Source organism: Chiloscyllium plagiosum, chromosome 14, assembly GCF_004010195.1.
Source record: "Chiloscyllium plagiosum isolate BGI_BamShark_2017 chromosome 14, ASM401019v2, whole genome shotgun sequence".
In the NCBI taxonomy this organism is placed as follows: Eukaryota; Metazoa; Chordata; class Chondrichthyes; order Orectolobiformes; family Hemiscylliidae; genus Chiloscyllium; species Chiloscyllium plagiosum.
Window position 1 is genome coordinate 35,870,406 of NC_057723.1, and position 17,220 is coordinate 35,887,625.

The following is a 17,220-nucleotide window of genomic DNA, read 5'->3' on the forward strand; positions in this document are numbered from 1 at the left end:
TTAAAACAATACCTCAATACCACAATAACGGAGAATGCTTTACTGGATGCAATGCCTCCAGTATTGCTAGTTGACAAGACTTTTTTGCCAACTGTAGAGTAATACACTGTTTAATCTATCTTTGCCTAGATTTGAAGGGTATTTTTCCAATCATATATGCCATCTTAAAGTGCCTGCTAAGTGTGCATAAACCTGAAACTGAAGACGTGAAACCAAAAACTTCTCGATCTCGAAAAGCGCTGCCGGTCAGTGTGGTTCCATGCCAAGAATGTACGAGCAGAAAATTTTCCGTAGTTACTTCTGACCAATCTTAGTTCAGAATTGGATGGTAGTTTTAGACTAGGGAAGCAAACTGATCAGTCTGCATTTATACCTGCAGAGGACATATTAGCAAAGCTACTGGTCAATAAAATGACACAGGTAGTTGCTTTTGGTTCAAACTTTAAAGCATCCTCTTTCCTACCTTGGGTAGACTGATTGGGGTCCTTGGTCTTGTGCGCGCTGTCTTTATCGCAGCTCGTTGATCAAGAGGAAGTAAATGGTATTTCATGGCTTCAATTAGGAAATCTTTGCATGTATTATTATTCTTTATCAAAGCCTCCTCTTCTACAGTCTGCATGTAGCAGGGATACACGTATGTGAGTCACATCAGCAATAGACATTATTGAATATAGCTTGACATTTAACAATTACCAATTGGCTCATTAAAATAAAAATGCACTGTGCCAGATATAACAAAAGAAGGTCCTGTAACACAGTACATCACTAACCCCAAATAGTTCTCTAAAGCTGACAGCTAAAGTAAAACATTTTTAGCAAAAAAATCACATTATGCCCTGGATCAAAACATATTTTCCAAAATGTAAACAGGGGCATTTGATATTTAGAAGTCAACTTAAAAATAAAAATGATGCAATGCTGATTGCAGCAGCTTTGGTTTGCTAGCAATTTTTGACTGGCACAGATCCAAAGGACTGCCTGGGTTCCTTCTGTGTCAGAAATCTTCTATGGCCAGAATTTAATTAGTAAGGCAGGCCCCCTGGTAAATAACCAAATCCACCCCAGACATTTGTGTGACCCAAGATCACCCTTTTCTGCCATTTAGCAACCAATTATTTGCCATTAGGCTCTCTAGATTTGGGGGGTTGGGCAACTGTATAGCAAGAGCTGCTGGCTGATCGAAGGGCAAGCTGCTTAGTAGCCAAAAAGTACAAAGGCTACTGCTGGAACTGCACCTATAAGGCAAAGACACCGTGAAAGCAAGTTGCCCATAAAACAATTAAGTGGTTCTGGGTCTTTAAGGTCATCAGGCAAGCCCTGATAAGGGACTGTTGGGAATGTCACAAGCAGCCATTGCTGCCAGGAGAACCTCCAGAGGCCACAGAGTCAAAGAGGAGGTCTCCCTTTTCTCAATACCATAGTATCCAGGACATTTTCTCAGCTGCACAGTCACCCTAATTTCTGCACATGCTAGTGTACTGATTTTGATTTCAGACATTACTAATCACACACAGATCTTGGAGGTCTGCACACTGATAATTTATCATTGCCCAGGAGCCTCACAGAGCTCTTCAAATGGATTTCCACATGGCAGAGCACCTATTTTGTTGCTGATAAAATGCCAGCGGCAGCAGGAACAGACTTTTAATTGACCACTTGTGGCTTACTTGGTCTCTAGGTTGGAGGCCTGTCTACAGTTTCATCACTTTTGGCAAAATGCCATGACAGCAGGTAGGTAATGGGCATTCCACTACCATGTTCCTCACCACTGTATGGGATCCTTCTACGCTCTCACTTCCAGCCATTTCCTAAAGGGATGATAACATCCAGGTCATTGTTTCTGTCATAAGTTGTTCCAAATTACAATTGAAATCCATCTTTGCTGTCAAATAGTTTTTACAAGTCTTCTTCAAATGGATTTTCTGGGAAATGATTTTGTGCACATTATGAAAGCAAAAAGTCATCAAATATCTCGATGGAATTTTGTTTCTTCTCAACTCAAAGTTATTTTTTGGTTACATTCTTTTTTATTTAATTGTGTTTTATTTAACTTGCAAATGAAACATGCTCCTATGACAAAAAGGTCATCTGACAGGCTCTATCTAACCTCAGGTCTCTAGTCCACAAGTGAGCACTGCTGCTAACCTGGACAAGATAATCCCGTGGAAGTAGTGGAAGGCGAACATTTTCCATTAGTTTTGCCATGTGGTCCAGGCGAGTTTCTTTGTCATACTTTATCCAAGAGATAACTGCTTCAAATACCTGCCGGTGAGAAAGAAGTAGGTGGAAGTCTGAATGGCCTGAAATGAGCATTAAATTTTAGTAATCCAATACCAAAGTTTTGTTTCAACCTCTTTCCTTGCCACAAACCAAACCTTGTAATTGTGGCCTCTAAATCTAAATCAAAGTTAAACAGCACTTTTCTTTTACTCGCACATTTCCTAGAGATATCCTAGTAATTACACCAGCACCATGCCCACCAGTGAGCCCTTGCTGGAAGAGAACAGCAGCAGTAAGCATTTGACAGGATGGGGAAGTGTGAACATATGCCCCCACCCCCCATAAATTCCCTATGTAGAATAGATCAAAAATACTGGTTGTTGTTATGAAGTTGGCCAAATGGCACAAATGAGTAAAACAGTGAAAATGAAAAAAATAAATTTAGACTTTGATTTTCAGGAATCCAGACCATAATCCCAATGTCATCCTAAGAGGGAGGCCCCATTTCTGGAGTTGATGGTATGATAAGCTACATCAGATAAGTCACCCTCAACATCAAACCACACCTCACTGAAGCAGTACTGGTAGCCTTCCAAATCATGAGGCGAAGGTTTGTGCCTTGATGGTCAATTGTGTCAAACATTACCTTGTATGATGCAGCAGTCTCACTCTGGCTTGGCAGTAAGGCACTGGGCTGAAGGGTGTATGATTCCCTGCTCTAGAGTTTTTCTGGACACTTCCAATGCTCCTTCCAACCAATCAGGCTCAAGAGATGCTGGCCATTGGCAACCACCTCCCAGTTGCCTGCCACCTTCAAATCTTGCTTGTAGTTATTGCAGTCCAGATACAGATGTCCATCAAGCTATGGAACCAGTGGACAGCTCTCCTGACAGAAAAGTTGTGTGTATGTCTGTACGTCTATACGTGGAGCCATTGTAAATCTTGTTGGTTTAGTAGTGAACATACAGTATGTGACTGAATTATAATGGTCAGAACCTCTGAATTAGTGGCTAGAGAAAGTAATAGATAGTGGCCTCCTTGGTTCACAATATTTCATTGCAGCTGCTGGACTGAAAAGATTCTGGAGTTTCCACTTCTGAAATTGCACTGAAATTTCGGATACATCTGCAGTCCGATGTAAGCAACAATGATAAATATCTTTCCCACAATTCTTGACAGGAAAATACTTCCAATGTTCTTACAATTACTGCAGTTGCCCTTATTCTTGCAAAAGATGACATGCTTGACACCATGCAAATCCTAAGACACTGTCTCCTTCCTCCAGCAGAGACAGAGAAGTCTGCGCAAATGATACAGGAGCATCAGTCTTACATGCTTGATAATGTCAGGCTTATAGTCTAATCAGCTGGGTTTGCCAGTAGCATGCAAGCCAACAGATTTGCTAAACTTTTGCAACATACGTTTCCATGATAAAAGGCTATCTACACAGTGTCTAAAGTTCCTTTGGTCACAGTGCTTTCCCTGGAATACTACTCAAGTAGCATGCCATTTATTATTCTGTTTATTGCAATCAACGTAATGTTGGCAACGTATTAAGATGGCAAGACCAAATGTACCACCCTCAACACCAAACCAGATTCTGATGGAAGACTAGCAAGTGTAAATTTCCAGCTTTGGGAAAAACACTTTCGTTCCAATTCATTCATAAAATAAGACATTCTGATCAGGAGACTCTATGAACCTCTTAACCTTGGCAAAATCTTAGAACCATCCTATCCAACATTTCCAATTTATTACGTCCATACATTCATGATGTAGGATGACCAAAACTAGGCAGTAGATTTGTCATAACTCTAAGAACATAATAAGCAGGAGGAGTAGGCCATCAAGCCTGCTCTGCCATTCAATAAGTTCATGACTGGTCTTTTTGTGGATTAAGCTCCACTTACCTTTCTCACATTCACTTTCCCTGTCACATTTACTTTGCACAAGCTCATTTTTGAAAGACATTCATTTAAATTCAAAGTGAATTTGGATAGGGATGCAAATAGAATTTGTGGCTATGAATTAACTTCTGGGAAGTTATACTCTGGCTGAGATTGCTATGAAGACGAGAACTAGTTAACCAAAACAAAGGAAGCAACAAGTAACTGGACACCAACATACAACTTAAGGTAGAACACGCAAAGTCACCACCATCTTCTCAAGAATAACTGGGGACAGGCAGCCAGTTGGCCAGCCAACGACACCCATTCCCCATAAGAGAAGTCAGCAATAATGAAGCTCATTTTATTGAGTCTTTCCTAATAACTCCATCATCTCATGCCACGGATCAATTGTTTGGATTTGATTGAACTGCCCTCTGAAGCTTGACTGATTCCTTTATGACATGATGTTTAAAACTGTGTGTAATACTTAACAAACAGTCTAATTTAACTGTACTGCATTCCATCTGTCATCATTTTGAGCCTAAGTTCTGTGGTAACTGCCCTTCTTTTCCCTTCCTTCCCAGTTTGGTATCATCTTCAAATTTAACCAATTTACATTGATTTAACATGGGAGGAATGCATAAATGCATGACCTTCCAGCAACTCTCATATATGTTTGTATACATTCCCTCCACACATCGATTCCTACAAACCGTATGTAATTTATGTAATAATATAAATGACTTGGATGTAAATATAGTTACTAAATTTGTAGATGACACCAAAATTGGTGGTGTAGTGGACAGCAATGAAGGCTACCTTTGAGTACAACGAGACCTTGATCAGATGGGCTGATGGACGAGGGAGTGGCAGATGGAATATAATTTAGATAAATGTAAGATGCTGCATTTTGGTAGGACAAACCAGGGCAGGACTTATACACCTTAATGATAAGGTTCTGGGGAGCGTTGCTAAACAAAAGGACCTTGGAATACAGGTTCATAGTTCCTCGACAGTGGAGTTGCATTTAGACACGATAGTGAAGGTGGTGTTTGGTAAACTTGCCTTTATTGTTTCGGTCATTGAGTATATGAGTTCGGAGGTCATGTTGCAGCTGAACAAGACATTGGTTAGGCCACTTTTGGAATACTGCTATTCAGTCTGGTCTCCCTGCTATAGCAAAGATGTTATGGAACTTAAAAGGGTTCAGAAAAAGGTTCAGAAAACTCTGTTGTCAGAGTTGGAGGGTTTGAGCTATAGTGACAGGCTGAATAGGCTGGTGCTATTTTCCCTGGAGTGTCAGAAACTGAGGGGGGGGAAAAATTATAGAGGTTTATAAAATCATGAAGGGCATGGATAGGGTGAATAATTCAAGGTCTTTTCCCCAGGGGAGTTGAAAACTAGAAGGCATAGGTTTAAGGTGAGGGGGAAAGATTTAAAAGGGTCCTAAAGAGGCAACATTTTCACGCAGAGAGTACTGAATGCATGGAATGAACAGCCAAAGGAAGTGGTGCAGGCTGGTACAATGACAACATTTAAAAGGCATCTGGATGCGTATATGAATAGGAAAGGTTGAGGAGGATATGGGACTAGATTAATTTAAGATATCTGGTCAGCATAGACGTGTTAGACTGAAGGGTCTGTTTCTACACTGTACATCTCTATGACTATTTCCTAATCCAGTTTATTTTGAATATTTTTATTGTTACTCATTGTAACAAGTATACTAACATTACTAAAGGTACTTATCATTTGTCTCAATTTCTCCTGCATTTGGAGCAGTCATGCCTTAGAACAAGTAGGAACAAACATAATTGAAAAGATGTTCAAGCATATTTTTCCAAACTAATCCTGCACAATTAGCATTGCCATTTACTTTCACAATTCATTCAATCTCCTAAGGCTTGCATTTCACTAAAGGAATATTCTTAATCCTGATGTATTTTCTTCCAGATCTGTCTTCATTTAATAATACTTCATTTAATATGCTTGTATTACCTTGAGTTCAAGAAATGAAATGATTTTACCTTTTTCCTCCCCCATTGTTAAGTAGGATTATCATCAGTGGAAGCTTATAATTACAAAAATCAATTAATGGTTTCTCGTGGCACCCATGAACACGAGTAGTAGTAGTGTTGGTCTTGGACTTGTGGAAGGTAAGAGGAAAATATGATAAATGTTTTATAGCTCTATGTGTTTCCTGAAAAGATTGCTATTCAAACCATTATTCAGTAAAGAGAGAAATTAATGAAATAAAAGGAATGCACTTGCTTGATCTTTGAGTCATATTCCTATGTTGTTTAATAGTTTGAATAAAATAAAAATCAATTCATTTTTCACTTTATCCCTGACTCAAAACTGTTAAAATTCTATCCTGATTATGTAAATTTAAGCATTTTGTTAGAGGCTCCTTAGTGGAAAGTAAACTTTTAATTAAATGAAAAATCCAATCAGACATCATTTATTGCTTTCTAAAGCAAATGCTTAATTTAATTTAAAGATTATTCTTTTACAGTTTTTAAAAAAAAAGTGGGGGGGACATTCTCCTGAAGGCTGTAAGTCAATATGTGGCCTTTTACCTTGTGCATGCGAAATGTGAATTAATCATGAAGATGTCGTCTCTGGTATCATAATGGCATGATAACACAAAAAATTCAAACGTGCACAGCAGGTGAGAAATGCACATTATGCACTGCACGTTCTGATGAAGAAAACAATATAAATGTGAGTTTCACAAAGATTAGTGAATTGGATGTTGATGATTTCAAACCCCACATGCATCCAGAGACCCTTCTTGATTGTGTAATTTTGTTTTTTGATCTTCCCTTTCTTATGAAAGCATCTTGCCTCTCCCACATTTCAAGATCCACATTTAAGTTGTTCTTCTTTGATATATCTTTGCTTTTAGCTGGAGAATAGACACTATTAAAATCCACTTCTTCCAAATTAAGGGTATTTTGTTTAAACATTGGATTTTTGCAAGCATGATTGGAACTTTTTATTTACAGTATGTTTCCTTACATTGGAAGTGTTCATTGCATTAATGGTTACATAATATATTAATCAATCATATCAAATTCAGCTTGTCAGAGTTAAAAATTCATGAATTATGTTATTTGCAAATTATTCACAAAAAGAAATCAGGAACAGCATTTACAATTCCAGTCGAGTCAAGCTTAATAATCAATCAGATTTCTAGTCTTCAGGAAGGAGGTTTCCAGCCAAACCACTTAAAATGAATGAATACCTGTATTCTAAATTTAAGTGTGAGACAGTCTTTGTGATAACTTTCTTCATGGAAATTTTTCACTCCAGCTGTTCGAACATGCAGCCAACTGGTGACCTCATTCAAAACACATCAGGTTCACGTACACTGGTGACATCTCACTATCTCACCGCAGCCTTCCATAGTTCCTCAAATTGTCTCTAAATTGTCATGCTGCTTATTTGTTATCCTATACTAAATGAGCAGAAATTTCCTCAAATCAAATATTTGGGAGATCAAATTAAAGCTGGCATTTTTAGGCCTTGCCACTTCTCAGCTACTCTCCCTTTGGCACCTGTTAGGTGCCATTATTAAAGATATTAAAGCATTGAGTCATGAAGTCAAACAGCACGGAAACAGACCCTTTGATCCAACCAGTCCATGCCAACCATAAACCCAAACTAAACTAGCCTCACCTGTCAGCGCTTGATCCATATCCCTTCAAACATTTCTTATTCATGTACTCATCTGAATGTTTTTTGAAGTGATGTAACTATACCCACATCCACCACTTCCTCAGCAGTTCATTCGACATGTAAACCACTCTGTTAAAGAAAACAACTGTCCCTCATGTCTTTTTTTTTTTTAAAATCATTCTTCTCTCACCTTAAAAACATGACCCCAAGTCTTGAAATCCCCTACTCTAGTGAAAAGACACCTGCTATTTGCCTTATCGATACCCTTCATGATTGTACAGACATCTAGAAGGTCACCCTTCAACTTCCTATGCACTGGTGAAAAACATCCCAGCCTATCCAGCCTCTCCCTATAACTCAAGCCCTTCACTCCCAGCAACTTCCTTGTAAATCTCTTCCGAGCTCTCTCCAAATTAATAATATCCTTCCTATAACAGGGCAACCAGAACTGCACACAGTGCTCCAGAATAGGCCCCATCAATGTCTTATAGCCTTCACATAACTTCCCAATTCCTATATGCAAAGGTCTGAGCAAAGGAGGAAAACATGCTAAACGCCTTCTTAACCATCCTATCTACATGTGATGCAAACTTCAAAGAATCAAAGGATGTTGTGGAACTTGAAAGAGTTCAGAAAAGGTTTTCAAGGATGTTGCCAGAGTTGGGGGGTTTGAGCTATAGAGAGGGGCTGAATCGGCTAGGGCTGTTTTTCCCTGGAGTGTCAGAGGTTGAGGGGTGACCTTATAGAGGTTTATGAAATCATGAGAGGTATGGGTAGGGAAATAGACAAGGTCTTTTCATAGGGGTTGGGGACTCCAGAACTAGGGGGCATACACTTAGGGTGAGAGGGGAAAAATTTAAAAGGGACCTTAGGGACAACTCTTTCACATAGTGTGGTGTGCGTACGGAATGAACTGCCAGAGTAAGTGGTGGTGGCTGGTACAATTACAACATTTGAAAGGCACCTGGATGGGAATATTAATTGGAAAGTTTTAGAGGGACATGGGCCAAGTGCTGGCAAATTGGACCAGATTAATTTAGGATATCTGTTTGGCATGAACAAGTTGGACTGAAGGGTCTTTTTCTGTGCTGTACAACTCTATGACTAATTCTTGAGAATGTGGCTGCTTCTCTACTTGATACGATCATGGATTTTGAATACCTGGAGATCATTTTGACTTGTTACCAAAATTAAATTACAAACTAGAAAAGTGAAATCCATACCAATGATCACAAGAGCTTTATGAAATCATTTGAGGTTAGCAACTAGGATCACCCCCTTACACAATGCAAACTCCAGGGAATTAAACTCTTACCTCATATCATAAGTGTTAGTCTACACTTCACATTAAAATCTACCATATCTCAATATAATGCTCCAAGCCTCTCTATAGATAGTTGTTCGACATTTTACTCATTTCTTGATCATGAAGTTTGTGTTAGCAGCAAATTTCATGATACAACTGCTGTCCATCATTGATGAATACTACAAAAGGATTTTTTTTTCCTAAACAGATCATGTCCTCAGTATTGATTACACACCACCTCTCTATTTAACCAATAACAATATGTACTTACACAGCATATTTAACTTGGTAATTAGTCACAAAGTGCTTCACTGGAGCACTGTCATACAAAATGTGATAACTGCTCCATAGCTTTAAAGTTCCTCATTAGCTTCATGGGAGTAAATGCATCAAAAAACTTTTGAAAATTTAAGTGAACTATGTTCATTGGAATATGCATTATCCATTTGCTTAAAATACCCCACAAAATATCAAATAAATTAACAAATAAAAACAGTACTAGCATTACCATTAGGCAGTAGAGCATCAGGTCAAGCAAGCAATTCATAAACATAAACTTTCCAACATTGGCTTTGAAATGTTTTGCCTAATTCACACCATCAATAAGTTTAGGTTCGTGCAAAGGTTTGAAGATAATCAGGATTGTACATTTGGGCTTCATACTGTAAAGACAAAAGGTTTATCCTCCAACTTGCTTCGGACTTCCCTGAGTGAGTACAGTTTATATTTAATAATTTTGGAGGACAGGTTTGAGGGATTGTGGAATGCTTAGATTATTTTTCTATGTAAGGTTAATGAAAAGATGCAACATAATTTCATTTTTAAAACAAGGCGTTTTCTTAAAAACTACATAGTTCCAGATAATTGCTGGCCTTGGTTGCCTGAACTCACTCAGGGAAATCAGACGGTTTTATGACTGGGTATTACAGGTGTTATTTTTGGACAATTTTTATAGACTTTGAATTTCCATTTGAATTTTTCAGTTTATTATAACAACTGTTACAGAACAAACTGCTCAGCTCTTATCACCTGTCTCTGACATACCTTTAAAAAGGAGAGAACATGGTGAAACCTGACTGTTCTTCTGGAAATGTAATTGAAAAAGTTTCTTAATATTGTATTTCTCACATAAGAACGTATGATCAAGGAACTCCAGTAGGCCAAGCAGCTCTTTGAGGGTGCTCCGCCATTCAATATGATTATGGTTGATCTAATGTAACCTCAGCTCTATATTCTCCAAACCCTGACCTTTCATCTCCTTGGTAATTAAGAATCTATTTCATTCTGCCTTAAAAATATCTAAAGGTTCTCCATCCACTGCCTTTTGAGGATGGGAATGCCAAAGGCTCACAATCGTGAGAGAAATAAATGCTTCCTCATTTCAGTTATATACGGGGAACCCAATATTTTAAACCACAATCCTAAGTTCTAGAATCTTCCACAATCTTCCACAATAGGAAATGTTCAACATCCACCTGATCATGACTTCTCGGGATCTTATTTGTTTCAATTAAGTCATCCCTATTTTTTTTTAAACCCCAGAGAAAGATCTAGCCTTTCGTCATAAAGAACCTGCTAATTCCAAGCATTAGTCTATTATTAAATCTTCTCTGAACTGCTTCCAATGCATTAACATCCTTTCATAAGTATGGTGACCAATACAGTCTACAGTACCAGATGCGGTCTCACCAATGCCTTGTAGAACTGCAATATAATGTTCCTATTCTCATATTCCATTCCCCTGGCAATAAATCATAACACTCTATTAGTTTTCCTGATGACTAGCGTTACCTGCATCCTAATCTTCTGTGACATTTGCACCAGGAAAACCAGATCTCTGAATCTTCTTGAGCAAGGGGTGTTTCCCAATTTCCCAGAGATAAATGGGCATAATTAGTGATGACCACAAGTGGCACAGATTATCCTTCCCTGCCATAAAGAATAACTGCCATTGTCAAGAAAATGTTTTTCTAAGACAAGTTACTTTAAAGTCGAGTGAAATCTGCTTTTTCACTTTACAGGGACATATAGAAAGTGCAAGACAGCAAGAATCTGTGCCATGTAATAATTTTTTTTCTTTTTAATAAATCAATACTTATGTGTAAATTAAAAATCCTGGTTGATAAATCTTTTCAATCCAAGTCTAATTTAGAAAAAACAAAATTAGCCACATTGGGATTTAAGTATAACATTTCTACTTTATATTACAATTAAGTTGCAAGGCAGGAGATGTAGAGGGGATTTGTGAAAAAGATTTTTCACCCAGAGGGTGATCAAGATGTGGAATGCACTGCCTGGGAGGGTAGTTGAGGTGGGAAATCTCACCTGGTTAAAAAGTACTTGGATGAGCACCTGAACTGTCATAATATTCAAGGTTTTGAGCCTAGTGTAGGAAAGTGGGACTAATATAGGTAGGAATGTATTTTAGCAGTACAGATTCAATGAGCTGAAGGGAGTCTTCTGTACTCTACAATTCTACGATTTTAACCAATCTAAATTCGACAGCATAAATTAGTGTTTATAATAGTTTAAATAGAAGGGTAAAAGCTATGAAGTTGCTGAAAAAAGTATTTGGCGAATGACAGAATAGAGATTGAATGAATTTTTTAATGTCACATTTATGATATTCTGGTACAGAGATAGTAAATGACCATTTTCAAAGATAGTGGATTTACAGTTTTAGTAAAAGTTATTAAATTTAATACAGTTTGGATGATAGATACTATATACAGCATAGATACATAATGTCTGTTTCCTTTCATTAATGTATCAGCAAAATATTCTAAGACTATAACTGGGACATTTAAATTAACTTGTTTTTTTTTTGGTTGTGTATTATACTGAAGATAAAATTTTCAGAGAGCAAGAATCTGCACTATGATGATGTGGATTCTGTTTCCTCGCCCTTGAGTTTGACACGATACATATTTGAGGTACAATAGTCCCCAAAGCTATATTTAACTACACAATCTAAATGAAAGTATGCAACAGAAGCTAAAGTAAATCACACTTGTCACTTTTTCTTAGTTAATCATAAAACTTTACTGCTGGAAACACATGCTTAAAGGCTGACTATGACCTTCTAGTGGATTTATTTATTGAGCTAAGCAAAGATTAAAGAGGCTTTGTAGGAGCAAACACCAATAATATTCATGAATAAAGCTGTGAGTATCATGATGGTATGAATATGTTACATATTTTCCAAAAAAAACTATCTCACTTTAAGTTAACAAAAGGTGCCTAAAACTATGGTTCCTAAGAATCACAGGACTATCAATTCTTGACTCACTTCAGCCAGTAATCATGATTTGGAGATGCTGGTGTTGGATTGGGGTGTACAAAGTTAAAAATCACAACACCAGGTTATAGTCCAACAGGTTTAATTGGAAGCACACTAGCTTTCGGAGCGACGCTCCTTCAACCATCTGATGAAGGAGCGGCGCTCCGAAAGCTAGGTGTGCTTCCAATTAAACCTGTTGGACTATAACCTGGTGTTGTGTGATTTTTAACTTCAGCCAGTAAGGCAGACAGACTGACGTGTTATTTCAGCATCAGCCACAAAGGGAGACATTTAAAATTTGTTTAACCCTTGGGCAACACAATCAGTCCTTTGAAATATGTGAGAATTCCAAGCTTTTGAGAACAAGAGGAAACTGGAAGGTACTCCATAGAGATCTTCAACATACAGGAGGAATAAATAATTTAAAACTAGCAGCAGCACAAAAAGAATGTTCCCTTATAATGTACTAAGGGAGATAGGGCTCAGGACAGTCAGGACACATATTTTTCAAATACTGACAAGGAGAATCCAATCGCAGGAGTTTCGAGTACGCGGTCTCTAATAGGAAGGTATTATCTTACGCTTCGAATCAAGAGATAAACCAATAAAGATATTGAAGACACTGGACCAAGTCAGTTGCTAATGCTAGCTGATATTATTTGTCTTCTAGAGGGCTTAATGAAGGAGAAAATATTAATCAGAGGTGAACATGGAGGTTAAAACCGTCCTCATTATAAAGTGTTGGACTAAAGAATGACTTGGTAAATGGAAATGTTGTAGTAGAAGATGTAATGTGAAAGAAATTCCTACAGAAAGAGCTGCATTTGTTTTGGGAAATGACCTGACAGGTTCAAGAATACTGGCTTCACCATGGTTGGTACAGCAACCAGTAGAGGTAAAAGCAAACAAATATTACAACAAGATCATCATGGATTGTTTCCTGACTGTGTTGTAACTAGGTCTCAGGTTCACAAAATTAGACATGAAGAAAAGGAGTTTGTGAAACAGGAAAATTATTTGGAAATTCTGTTATCACATACAATTTTCAAAAATGAAGGCATTGAGAATGCAGCTGATACATTTGTGTTAAAGATGGGCCAAATGTAACGAATAGACTAGGAACTGAAATAGCCATACCAAACAACCTGCTCCGAGACAGAGTCAGAAACAATACCTGAGTCGAGTTACTTGAAAGAGAATGCCTTAATGAGGAAATGGAGACCAATTCAAATACCAGCTACTGAGGAACAGGCAGTGATCCATCAGTTGATAGTTCCGAGTACTGTACTGAAATTTCATGACGGGCTCACAATGTACCAACAGCAGGTTGCTTGGGTATTAGGAAACAAAGCTTAAAATATCAAAACATTTTTATTGGCCAGGATTACTTAACATATGTAGTCATTTTTTGAGGCATGCCACACGTGTCAGGTAGTGGGGGTGACCCCAAATTTCAATTAAACTGCACCTTAAATTTTGATACCAACTTTTGAAGAACCGTTTAGCAGAGTCTTAATAGATTGTGTAGAAACCTAAACCTAAAACCAAGAGTAGGAACCAGTACCTTTTAATGATTATGAATGTTGCCACAAGATTTCCTGAAGCAGTTCTTTTGGGGAAAATTACTGCAAAAATGGTATCAGAAAAATTGTTCAATATTTTACAAGATATGGATTCACAATGAAATACTATCATAAACATTCACAGTAAAAATGACAAGTTTGGTATACAGAACGACCTCGGTTATCCGGATGTCGATCATCAGAATTTCAGATTATCCAAACAAGATCTTAAGGTCCTGTTAAAAACGTCATTAGGCAATTCAGCATTCAGTTATCAGTTAAATTGCATTTACGTGTGCATTGCCAGATAACTGAGGCATGTTCAGATAATTGGCACTGATAAATTACCACTTGTTTACAATCAGATCAATTATTTGAAAATATTCCCCGCCCATCTCGTTCGGATAATCGACGTTGTTCTGTAAATAATTTACATCTTCTACTCATCACCCACAATCTCAACGTGTATTGGAAAGATGACAAGAAATTTTGAAGATAATGATTAGTGCCTATTGTTGAGAATATTTTAATAATGGGATAAGGGAATTCCTATGTTCCTCTTTGCCATTAAGGATATTCCTATTTTGCATGAATATATAAGTATGAAATCGTAAGTCTCAAACCAGAAAGATTAGCTTAAGTGATGGAAAACAGAATGTTTAATCTTGCTTTGTCCTATTAAAATCAAAAGTTATAGCAGGTGCAGTTCACCTATTGTGATGTGGCCTAAATTAGATCAGCAATAAAGATTCTACATTATCATAAAATCAACATCGAATCAAAAGTGGAGACATCTCCTATTCCAAGAAAAGTGAATTATATTGAACAATTCGGACAGACATGATTAATCACAAAAGATCGATTTACCAAAGTAATACTGACAAGATCCAAACACAAATAAGGCCAAAGAAACATCTGTTTACGTAACACCAGATGGACTTTCAGTGCAAAATCATGTATTTTTCATTCCAAATGACATCAGCAATGTTTCCTTAACTAACGAATAATGTAATGCAAGGTATATGTAATTGCACGCTTTCCATCAATGATTTGGTTCTTTTTAGCTAGATCAGGGAAGAACATTAACACCACTTGACAGTGACCAGCCACAAAAAGCCAATTTAGTTATAAATCTGCCTAAGAATGAATTGCCCAAAGCAAAGGTAACTTACTGGGGTCACACATTTACCTGACGGGGCACAAAGGGCCTCAGTTTACTGCATCATCCAAAAGCTAGCACATTTGATCGCTCAGCGATTAGCATCACAGCGAAGTGTCAGCTTCGATTAAAATATTAAATCTCTAGAAAGAGACTTGAACTACAACCTTCTGATTCAGAAATGAGGCCACTACCAATGAGCCAAAGCAGACACTATCGCTGTATCAGAACTGCATCAGAAGGATGTTTTGTTTGGTTTGGTTTGTTTACAATGAGGACAGAGATCCAGACTGAAACACAGAAAGTTAAGTACCTCTTTTCACTCTCGACACAAAGAGGGGCAAACTGATGATACTGGACACAAATTCTCAGAGAGCGAATATCCCTCTCCTGGAGGGAAAGCAAAAACAACCGCGGCTGTGGTGACAGAAAGACTGTTTCTTTGTTAACCACAAGCAAATGCTGGTGAGAATGAATTTGCTATTTGAAGGGACAGGATGTGTGGAGATTTAAGGACCAAAGGGTCACCAGGGAGTACTTTGTTACTGGAAGCCTGCTTGATGAAGCTTAAAATATTGAGTTAAGCAACTTTCGAAGGATGCTTGACTACTCACCCTGATGCAACATGGAGAAGAGGATTTGCTGAATAACCAAGAGGAGCTGGACACTTTATCGACAAGGCTACATATCCATTGAGTATATGACATAATGTATACATTTGGCATTAATTAAATCAGCATTGCTGAAAAGTATTTTATGAGGAAACAACTTTTCAGTAATTTGGCATAATAATGCTTAATGTTTAGTCGACATTTGGGGTGACACTGTGGCTCAGTGGTTAGCACTGCTGCCTCAGCGCCAGGGACCCAGGTTCGATTTCAGCCACGGGTGTCTGTCTGTGGAGTTTGCACATTCTCCCAGTGTCTGCGTGGGTTTCCTCCCACAATCCAAAGATGTGCACGTCAGGTGAATTGGCCATACTAAATTGCCCACAATGTTAGGTGCATTAGTCAGAGGGAAATGGGTCTGGGTGGGTTACTCTTCAGAGGGTCGATGTGGACTTGTTGGGCCAAAGGGCCTGTTTCCATACTGTAGGGAATCTAACCAAATCTAAATGTCAGAAAATGTGAAATTTTGTGCAATCCTTGCTGCTCATAGCTTGGAAATGTTTACCACTTTTTAAAAAGAAAACTTCACAGAGTTAGTTACAACATTTAGATTCAAGCCTTCATCCAATAAATTAAAAACATACCTTTTCTTCTGAAGCTACTGTGAGCTTATCACTTGATATCAAACTGCATACTTGATCCAGATTCAGACTAAGAAATTCTTCACCTAGCATAACATCAGGAAAATGTTGCTCTGTTCAGGAAAAAGAACAGGAAAGATGAACATAAAAGTAAACTTGTAGAAACAACAGATTTGGTTAATTTCTTTGAAACTTCAAAATTCTCATTCTAGTTAAATAAGCACCATGTTTTCTTCCATTATTGACAAGATATAGCCTCTGAAATGCTTCAGGAGTGCTCATTGTTATTAGTGGTGACATGGCTACAGTACTCTAAGCAAAGAGCTTTTTTGAAAATTTCTTGCTGTTTTACATAAATGTACACATATTCTTAAGTCATTGCGCAGTTTGTTGGTACAAGGTACTTCAAAAAAGCTTTGTCTGGACTTTTTGTTGCTCATAATGCACTCAAGTTCAATTCAAGAATTCAAGAAAAGCCCCAGAAAAGGTATTTTTACTAAAGAAGAAAAAAAGATATTGCTACATTTTTGTATACAAGTGAAAGAAATAATGATATATTAAAATGAATTTAAAAGTTATTTAAGAAATATTTTTCTCACTTTTTAAAATTGATGGGTGTGCAAGATACGAGAGAGATGATAACCTGCTGATTAACAGCAGAATCAGCCACTTGATTAAGAAAGGATGAAAAAATTACATATCCTAGTACTCAAGGGACCATGTTGATTGTCATAAAGATTTAAGAGTACTCGAATGGATATAAGTAATTAAGCTCTAAAAGTTGAATTCTAGCAAAACATTGCCTCAAGTCAAACAAACTGTGTAGATCTTTAAGAAAATCATGTAAATTATTGGAGAGGCGATGCCCTTGCGG

General features: G+C 37.6%; 1 protein-coding gene across 14 annotated transcripts in view; it reads right to left on the bottom strand.

Annotated features, from left to right (window-relative positions):
* Window positions 1-17,220, bottom strand: part of LOC122556624 (kelch-like protein 3) — a 119,869-nt gene that overhangs the window by 37,040 nt on the left and 65,609 nt on the right. For 13 of the 14 annotated variants that reach the window (XR_006313588.1, XM_043703538.1, XM_043703546.1 and 10 more), the window contains 3 exons: window positions 16,350-16,459; window positions 2,146-2,262; window positions 464-613 (listed from right to left, as the gene is read on the bottom strand). Coding sequence is in view for 13 of the 14 variants with exons in the window: in XM_043703538.1 (XP_043559473.1) it covers window positions 464-613; window positions 2,146-2,262; window positions 16,350-16,459 (377 nt within the window). In the remaining variant the exon portion in view is untranslated. The remainder of the gene's footprint in view (window positions 1-463; window positions 614-2,145; window positions 2,263-16,349; window positions 16,460-17,220) is intronic. The other variant, XM_043703547.1, reaches the window with a different exon arrangement.